The sequence below is a fragment of the Hippocampus bargibanti genome, linkage group LG17, assembly GCF_051943395.1.
Source record: "Hippocampus bargibanti isolate YZ-2025 linkage group LG17, ASM5194339v1, whole genome shotgun sequence".
Taxonomy (NCBI): domain Eukaryota; kingdom Metazoa; phylum Chordata; class Actinopteri; order Syngnathiformes; family Syngnathidae; genus Hippocampus; species Hippocampus bargibanti.
The window spans coordinates 8,119,860-8,129,071 of record NC_142750.1 but is presented as its reverse complement, the minus strand read 5'-3'; the positions used below and the strand labels follow the sequence as shown (position 1 = coordinate 8,129,071).

Genomic DNA, 9,212 nt, shown 5'->3' with positions numbered 1-9,212 from the left:
AACTCCAGACCCATTTAATTTACTTTTTTTTTCACTTTTTTTTTTGATGAAATAAGAGAGTCTAAGCTTTCTTATGCTGAATTGAATGTTTATGTAGTCCTAAAACTCAATATTCTGTGGGTCCGGGAATTTGAGTGACAATGACAAAAAACCCTGGCACTGGAATGGACCATGTCTGGCAGTGAATGTGTTAATAAGTTTGTAACCCTTTGAGGGTCAGCGGTTACCACGGGTTAGAGGTTGCATGAAAGGGTTAAAAGTGTGTTTATCTTTCAGACAACGTACAGTATAAAATGTGTTTTTAATTGAAATACAGTACAGTACATTGTATAGTTTCCTCTTACATGCGACAGGAAGTCCAAAAAATACTGAGAAATTCCACATAAATACAAACTGGATCCAAAAGCACTCAAAAGAGCTTTTTTTTCTCGTCACTCAAACAAGGCGAAACATTATTCATGTGTTTTGCATCCTGTCGCTGAAATTAAAATGAATATGAATCACATTTCCAGGAGAGGACGAGGATTGTATTCTAAAAGAAGACAATGGCAGGAAAGAACAACAATTGTGTTCCATCACCTTTTGCCATCCCATCCTGCCCAACTCGAGCGAGTTTTACTCTTTCTAATGGAGCGCTACATGCAACGCCCAAACACGAGGACATGTCACCAAAATGGAGGTTCTCTCCAGCAAGCTGCGGAGCTTTTTGTCATAAGTACACATAATTTAATAAACTATGCGTTTGTCGTCATTTGGTTCCCATTAAGCGCAACCACTTCTTGAAGGTCTTGTCATTTAAAAAAATAAAAAATGAAAAAAATCCACTGATTAGAACCATTTTGTTTATGTTGGTATGATTTGTCTGTGAAACATGCTTTAGTGTGTCACTTTTGCTATCCTGACCATCAGGATTACAAAAAAATAAATAAACAAAGAGAGTACCAAAAGGGGCGGGGCTATATACAACACAGTCACTGATTGGAAGACAGACAATAGTCTCTGCTTGCTGCTTTTTTTTTGGGGGGGGGGGGGGTGGGTGTTTAGACCTATCAAAAAAGACACCTTAGTTAATTTATTTTAGCTAAGAGCTATGTCACTAGCGCCACAAACATTCCCACTATATGATGTGAGATGATGATGATGATGAGCTCAATTAACTAAAACGAGGGAAGTGGAAACGGCAATCTGAGATGAAAAAGCATCGCCGCAAGTTTGATCAAGGATAAAGCAAATAAATCTGGGACAAGCTAAACAGAGAAAAAGAATTCAAAACAAAGAAAGGTGGAACTGTTTTTGGCTTCTCCTGGATTCCTTCCGAAGCAGAAGAAATACAACAGGACTCGATGGTCCACAGGAACGTAGCCATCAAATTGGGAATCTTCAGACAAACATTGTCTAAAATCAAGTTCTGGGTAGAACTTATCTACCCCCCTCATAAAAAAAAAGTCCTTGATCATCAAGGTTGGAACATTTGCTCCTCGTTTGATGTTTTGATGTTGACCAACGGATGGAAAGTGAAGCAAGCACTGTTGAGAATTTCTCGAAAAGACAACACATGGGGGAATTGGAAACAGCAGTTCCAAAAGGAAAGAGTAAAGGTCAAGTTATATCAGCAAATAAATTTAGGAGTAACGGAAGAAGATAAAGTCAAGGAACAAAAGGTAGTTTTGAGTTGAAATGCACCTGTGGTCTTGGAAATTTCCCGTGACGTTCTCCCAATCACAGCTTGTCTCTACAAAAACTCCGATAACATTGACGTTTGCTAACAGTAAGGAAATCAGGAGCTCCCGTCTCCGTTTTTGGTTTTGAGGACCACCAGACTAACCATGACGGGGATCAGGAGGATGGGCGTTATCACGAGGGCGAAGATGATGGGCGGCGGCGGGTCACTGAGTTCTTCCATGGGGCAGTCCTTGAAGAACCGGTGGTGGATGTCCAAAAACGTCTGTTCCACCAGAGGGTTGGGCCACGGGATACCCAGGCAGTCGGAGATGTTCTCGGTGCAGAGGCTCAAGTTGCTGTACAAGCTATGGAGACATGACAAGTGAGGGGTGGGTTGTATATATTTTTTAAAATATACAGACGCTCTCCAACTTACGAACGACATACGTTCCGAACGGTCGTTCATAAGGTGAATTTGTTCGTAAGTTGCTTCAGTGCTATATTTTGTATGGAATGTATATTTAGGGCTTATGTAGTATGTATAAGTAACCTGTATTGGTTTGTACTGAAAAACAAACATTGAATAAAATATATGCTCTATAAAGATACGTACATGTACAACTGGAGAGAATACTACGTTACTACAAAAATGTTCGTATGTACCTTCGTTCGTAACTCCAATGTTCATGAATAAGGGAACGTCTATAGCTGCTAAAAAGACGTCACCAAAAAAAGTTGTCGTTTTCAAAGGGACTATTTGCGTTGAAATCGATTTCATAATGTAGTTCACATACAAAACTTGATCAGAGAACCCATTAAACCCAGAGACTAAAATACCGCTTTGATAGCTTGTAACCTGCTAATCCGTCCACTGCATGAACCACCGTCCCCGAAAAGTTAGAATAAAACGCAAGCGGTCAAGTCTTCTTACCCGCTGACGTTGTCCCAAGCGCACCAGTCGGTGGTATTCATAGCCCCCATGGCCACGTTAAAGTCGCACAGGCACATGTCGTCCAGGAGCCTGAAGAGGCAATCCATGGTGGCTCCAGGGTAGAGGGCGTGGCAGAAGAAGTGGAAGTCTATACAAGTGACATTGCTTTGTCCGCAGGCTGCAGGGAAGTGGTTGGAAATCAACAGTCAAATGCATGTACACACTGGACAATATATTAGGTACACCGGCGCCATTTAACTCATTCACTGCTAGACGTTCAAAAATGTGTTCACTCCAGTGTTATTTTCACTCAAATTCCAGGACACACAGAACATTGAGTTTTAGTACTACAGAAACATTCAATGCAGTGTTAGAAACCTTTGACTTTTTTCTTTACATCAGAAAAAAGAGTTAATTCCTAAATTCGATAGTTCTGGAGTTATCTGAGCTTGAAATGAGGGCGGGGGTCGAAAATACAATACATACATATTGATTTATATAGCGCTTTAACAACAGCTGAAGCTGGAACAAAGCGCTAACATGGACACAAGGCAAATGCTGCCTACTCATGAAAGCGAAAAAAAACATTGCTAGAGGTCTGACCAACGCTTTATAAGCACCCCGTGCAGGAAAAACCTAAACCCGAACAAATTCAGGAATGGCACTCCACATTACACTTTTCAATTCCTGAATAAATTCGGGAATGGCAGTGAATGAGTTACTACAATAAGATTATTCACATATTACCTAATCATGTTTTTTTTTCCCCGGTGGAACTTAAAATCCCCCATTTTGCGGTTGGTTTTGTTGTCTTTCGCCACAAAATGGTGTAAAAGCCCAGGCTAATAAAAATGTAGTAATGGATGTCACATTGAACAGATGAACGGGGGTCATTTATTACAATCTACTATCAATTAAAAGTACTTTTCCATGGCCTAAAAACACCCAAGAGAGTACAAAACTATTTCTTAATATATTTCATAACTGAAAAATGCCCCGTAGAGAACTCAAATATAAATACAGCCAATCTGGACTCCCATTTTAAAAAGTAAAGTGCTTAATCTGCCATTGTAATGTTAAAGCTACTGGCATTATTGCAGTAGCACTGTACTCTGTACTTAGCTTAAAATAGCACCATACAGTTAACAATGCTTCAACACCTTGATCAGAAGTCATATGCCAAACTGGTAAAGTAGTATTGGTGTCATAGTATCTGATCACATTTAGGAATCTTGCATCGGTGCAGTTATCGTGCGTGCGTCTCCACTCGGTTCTCAACCCTTGTTGTCATTTGAATGGGCTGGCATTAGATTGTGCAGGTGTCATGAAACGATGTGTAAGATGGTTCCACATACCGCTTGGTGAGGGGGTTTCTCCAAAGGTGGCATCTGGAAGGGAGACAGTTGAGATTAGAAATGTGATAGCCATGCACGTGTCCGTTAATGCAGATTCATGTGTTGTTCAACAAGAAAGACAACTGCATCTGGAAAAAGAGGAAGTGAGCGCACGCAACCCCTCCCTCTCTCCCCCACACACACACTCACCATAGAGAAAGGAGACGAATACCACAATCAACCCAAGCGCTCCCGTCATGTCAGAATAAATGAATCAGGTTGACTCCTCCCGCACGGATGGCCCTCGCATGAAGTCGTTGAGGCACAGCGAGGCATAACAGGAAGCGGCGTCAGGATGAGAGCGACGCCGAGGCAAAGGCCTCAACCACCAGATGTCTGACGGAGAGCTACCCTGCCCGCCTCGCCAGATGTTGCCGTCAGATCAGCCCCACGGCCCCTTCGCCTCGCCGGCAGCTCTTCCCGTCTCCGACTGGCGCTTCCCCGGGACGGTCCTGCCTTCTGGAGGGGGTGGAGGCAACAGAGATAGTCCTCTCCATTCTCCCCCAAATAAAAATGAAAAGGGAGCACACCCAAAGCGAGCTGGGCTGGACTCACATCTGAAAACCCTTTACTCCCAAACTCTTGTTCTGCTTTTTAGTCTCAGTTTCTCACAGTGGAAGGCCTGGCCAGCTTCACAGCATGTGATTTATTTGCCTTTTTTTTGGGGGGGGGGGGGTAGCGCTGCCAAATAGGAAACATAAGCAAAGCTTCTCAGAGTCTGGATACAATACAATACAATATAATACATACTGATTTATATAGCGTTTTAACAACAGCTGAAGCTCTAACAAAGTGCTTAACAAGGATATATACAGAAATAAAGCAGTCACAAAGATAGTAGAAAGCACCAGGGAATAAAACTAAGATCAAGTCTGAATCATGCTGAGTCAAGTGCCAAATAGTCCAAGTGAGTTTTGAGACGGGTTTTAAAGATGGGCAATGTTCAATGACAGGTCATTCCGGAGAGTGGGACCAGCAACGTAAAAGGCTTGATCCTCGCTGAGCCTCCGTTTATTTTTTGGCACATCTATTACATCTGGTCAGCAGACCTGAGGCGTCGGGAAGGTGTGTAGGCGTGGTTGAGCTTGGACAGGTCAGGAGGAATGGGCCCATTTAATGATTTGAAAACAAATAAGATCTTGAAACAAACTCTAAAATGTATAGGGAGCCAGTAAAGGGATGCCAGGGTAGGAGTTCTGTGCTCCCTCTTACGAGTACCAGTCAAGAGGCAAGCAGCAGCAATCTGGACCAGCTGGAGACGCTTCATGGAGGATTGTTTGATTCCAAAGTAAAGCACATTACAGTAATCGAGCCGAGATGTGACAAAGGCATGAATGACTGCGTCAAGGTGCTCATGAGAAAGGAGAGGTTTTATTTTAGCCAGTTGCCTAAAATGAAACAAGCTGGGTTTAACAAAAGCAACAATTTGTCGGTCAAGTTTAAAGTCAGTGTCCAGTAAGATCCAAGTTTGAGACTGTTGACTTCAGATAAGGAGCGAAGGGGTCCAAGTCTTCAGGATGAGTACATGGGCCACTGGCACCAAACAGTATGACTTCTGTCTTCTTTTCATTGAAGTTCAAGACGTTTTGTGGCATTCAGTTTTTGATTTCCTTCAGGCAGGATAAAACTGGCCTTAATGAAAATGTGTCTTTTTTTGCTCTGTGGGACATAGGTCTGACAGTCATCTGCATAGCAGTAGAAGGAAATATGATGTTTCCTTAGGATGGAACCCAATGTATAGTGAGAACAGCATCTGCCCCAAAATTGGCCCCTGCGGAACACCACATGACAGAGGGGCAGCACGTGACTCAGAGCAGCCAAGGCGAACACAAAAGGTCCTGTCAGAAAGGTAGGATCTAAACCAGTAAAGAACACTACCGGTAATGCCCACGATCGATTGTATCAATTGTTGCAGTCAAATCTAATAAAACCAGACACACGTATTCTCTGGTGTCATTAGCTAGGAAGATGTCATTAGAAACCAAGTCTCTGTGTTATGCATTGTCTTGAAACCTGACTGGAAGACCTTCAAGATGTTATTTGCAAGAAAGATTTCAACTGCATGGATGGGAAATCACGACTGTTCAAGTCACGCAGATTGATATTTGGCATCATTGGAGCCATAAAAAAGACAAACTAACACGTGCCAGTCAAGCAAATGAGTTTGAACTGATTGTAGGATTTTGCTGGAGTACGATTACCGGCTCATGACTGTTCTCAATGCAATCCGATCTGGTCTTCTGCAAAAAGTTGTGAGACCAATGTTAGAGTGAGGTTGCTCGTGGGGCTAACTTCTCCAAAGCAAATCAACTGTTCAAAGTAAAGTTCATCCAGATCCCTTCCTTTTTAAACCTGTTACATCAACCTCTTCTATCTCATCTTTATTAAATTGCCAGACTAAATATTTTTTGTAGATGATAGTATCACATCATGAGTCACTGAATGACCGGTGAACCAGCATCAGGTTCAGAATGCAGCTTCAGCTTCCACTGGACTCACAAAGATGATTCATTGCATCATCATTTAAGTTGTTTCCAACCTAGAAATTTACAGTAAATTCCACCACCCTTCCCCATTCACATTTTTGTAAGAAGTATACTCGTCAATGTCGGTGAAGGAGTTAATTCCTGTATCTGAAACTTAAATATTGTCTTGTTACTTGACCCATGTGTTACATTCCTGTAGAAGATATATTCCTGTATTTACTACTTCCTTGACCAGAGCACTACACCGCAAAAAGGCTTCTTGGAAATCAGGTTTGGTATTCAGGCCTCCCTGAACTCTTTATCAAAATGACGGCTGTGATAACAATGCGAGCCAAGACTTTTCATGTTACGTTACATGTCACTGAATCAGGTCACGGGGCCTCTCTTGACATCTGCTAGCCAAGGCGCTTTTTCATTTAGTAATGACATCAGGAAGTGTCTTTCTTTTCTCCTTTTCGACAGAGGAGGAGCTACAATTTAGGGGGAGTTGGCGGGGTGGTGGTCATATGATGAGGAACAGCGAAGGGGCACTCGCTCGCTTGCAAACACGCACCGGTTTCACAACACTGCGTCAGTCGCGTACGGGGGGAGCCCAAGGATGGAAAAAATAAATAACAATCAGGAAGTTTCACCGGGTGGGACACGCTTTCGTTTCACCTTTCACCGAGACTTGGGCTGATCAGACCTCACCGCGAGTTTGTGTTGGACTGGAGTGAATAAACACGCACACTTACACGTACAGATACACATACATACACACATCTTGGCGGAGGTTGTCATCTCCCAGATCGCTGAGCTCTTTTGAGTTTAGGAATATGATGCCAAATATTCCCCACCGGAGTGGACACACACAGTCAATCAAAACACCCAAGGTGTTATGAAGTGTGTGGGAGCGGGGGTTCTTATGCAATTTTGAATTAACTCATTCACTGCCATTCACCAATTTTTTCGGGAATTTAAAACATGACGTAGAGCGCCATTCCTGAATTTGTTTGGGTTTTTGCTTTTCTTACTGGAGTGCCGATAAAGCGCTGGCTAGACCTTTTGACCATGTTTTTCCCATTCCACAAGGGGGCAGCATTCCCCCTTTTTCCACATTAGCGCTTTGTTCCAGCTTCAGCTGTTGTGAAAGAGCTATTTAAACCAATATGTATGTATTACATTGTATATCTGACAGCCGCCCTCATTTCAAGCTCATATAACTGCAGACCCATAAAATTTCGGAATTAACTCTTTTTTTCTGATGAAAGAAGAGAGTCGAAGGTTTCTTACACTGCATTGAATGATTATGTAGTCCTAAAACTCAATATTATGTGGTTCCTGGAATTTGAGTGACAATGACAAAAACCCTGGAACTGGAGTAGACACATTTTTTGCACATGTCTGGCAGTGAATAAGTTAAACAAGATACTTACTGGCGATGGTGTTCATCATTTTAGTCGGTTGATACACTGGAAAGAAAATATGAAAGCAATATTAAAAAAGTAATAATAATAATAAGAAGAAGAATAATGCATCTTGAGATACTATGTACGCGAGATCACATTTTTCAACTGACTGATTGATTTTTGTAATGCAAAATTGAGTAATGCAAAAATCAAACAAAAAAAGTAAATAAAGAACATGTTCCAAAATAAATTTTGACAATTTTTCAAAAATACTCTGTTCTTATTTGGAGAGCGACGCCATATAGAAAGTTATCAGGCAATTTAGGATGGATGTGAATGAGGACTCTTCAGGAATTTGAGATATTCGTATTCTTATGATTAACAATGACAACATTCTTACCGATTGTGGTGGCTGACGGCACAGATAACTTTTCATCCACCAGACAACTCACTGGTGTATGCAAGGCTGTTTGAAAGGAAGAAATAAACAACCCTATAAGGACTCAAATGGAACTGCATCAGCTTTGACTGTTCTTCCAAAAAGTTGGGGGAAAAAATAACTGTGACGCAAAATTGTTATTTTAAACATCTGCATCAGAATTTCACAACCAAAACATAGTTATAAAGATAAACAACACTTACCTCACATGACACGAACGAAAAAAAAAAAAAAAAAAAAAAACATACACACGTATTTAATTAAAGCAGCATTCAAGATCAAGACTGGAATGCTCCTGGGAATTGGTTCTCAAAGGTGAGCACTTCAAAGCAAGATATATAAAGTTTCACTTACCGCATTGAAGAAGAAAGCAGATTGCAAAGACGAGCTGAAACTTGCTGCATGTCATGTTGCCCAACAGTGCTCTGTCCTCCTCTCACTGGGGGTTACATATCCCAATGTTTTCCCCTTTCTTTCTTTAACAGGAAGTTCTCCATAAAACAACAGGAAGCCCACGTTTCCTAGGATGGGCGTTTTTCCTGCCGAAAAGGACAGAGAGGCTGTGATAAGGTAGACGCTGCTACTGATGTAGCGCCATCCCTGGCTCCCATCCCGCCCCCTCCAGTTCAACGAGCAGGGAGAAAGAGGCGCTCCATCACTTGCTCTGACCGTGTCATAACAATGGCTCTGACCTGACAGTTTTTTTTTTTCCGTAGTAGAGTAGAACCTTAAAAATGGAATCGAAATATGTATGCATTTATGTATTTAGTTGTTTGTTTATTTATATGTTGTTTGTTTATTATTTATTTATGTTTATTTATTTAGCCATATTTTTATTTATTTGTTTGTTTATTGTCTATTTATTTATTTATTTACTTAATAATTTATGTATATATTTATGTGTTTCTTTAC

The 9,212-nt window shown here is 41.4% G+C and overlaps 1 protein-coding gene across 3 annotated transcripts; it reads right to left on the bottom strand.

The window, feature by feature from the left end:
• Positions 1-282: 282 nt before the first annotated feature.
• On the bottom strand, positions 283-8,817 carry ramp2 (receptor (G protein-coupled) activity modifying protein 2). 3 transcript variants are annotated; one of them, XM_089018937.1, is made up of 6 exons: positions 8,655-8,817; positions 8,262-8,327; positions 7,889-7,924; positions 3,949-3,981; positions 2,594-2,771; positions 283-2,027 (listed from the first exon to the last, which is right to left on the bottom strand). In XM_089018937.1, exons 1-6 carry the CDS (start codon positions 8,707-8,709, stop codon positions 1,778-1,780), a joined length of 618 nt encoding a protein of 205 aa, XP_088875063.1. In that variant the 5' UTR covers positions 8,710-8,817; the 3' UTR covers positions 283-1,777. The 3 variants fall into 3 exon arrangements, with proteins under 3 accessions (XP_088875063.1, XP_088875065.1, XP_088875064.1); XM_089018939.1 differs by lacking the exons at positions 8,262-8,327; positions 8,655-8,817 and adding an exon at positions 4,138-4,446; XM_089018938.1 differs by lacking the exons at positions 7,889-7,924; positions 8,262-8,327; positions 8,655-8,817 and adding an exon at positions 4,138-4,787.
• Positions 8,818-9,212: the final 395 nt, after the last annotated feature.

What these genes read in the sequence shown, in the direction of transcription:
- ramp2 (XM_089018937.1), bottom strand. Translation starts at nt 8,709, where the DNA reads ATGACATGCAGCAAGTTTCAGCTCGTCTTTGCAATCTGCTTTCTTCTT. An exon ending in AATGATGAACACCATCGCCA is followed by an intron (nt 3,982 to 7,888) that starts GTAAGTATCTTG and finishes TCTCCCTTCCAG; the next exon opens with ATGCCACCTTTGGAGAAACC. An exon ending in GCTTGGGACAACGTCAGCGG is followed by an intron (nt 2,028 to 2,593) that starts GTAAGAAGACTT and finishes ATGTCTCCATAG; the next exon opens with CTTGTACAGCAACTTGAGCC.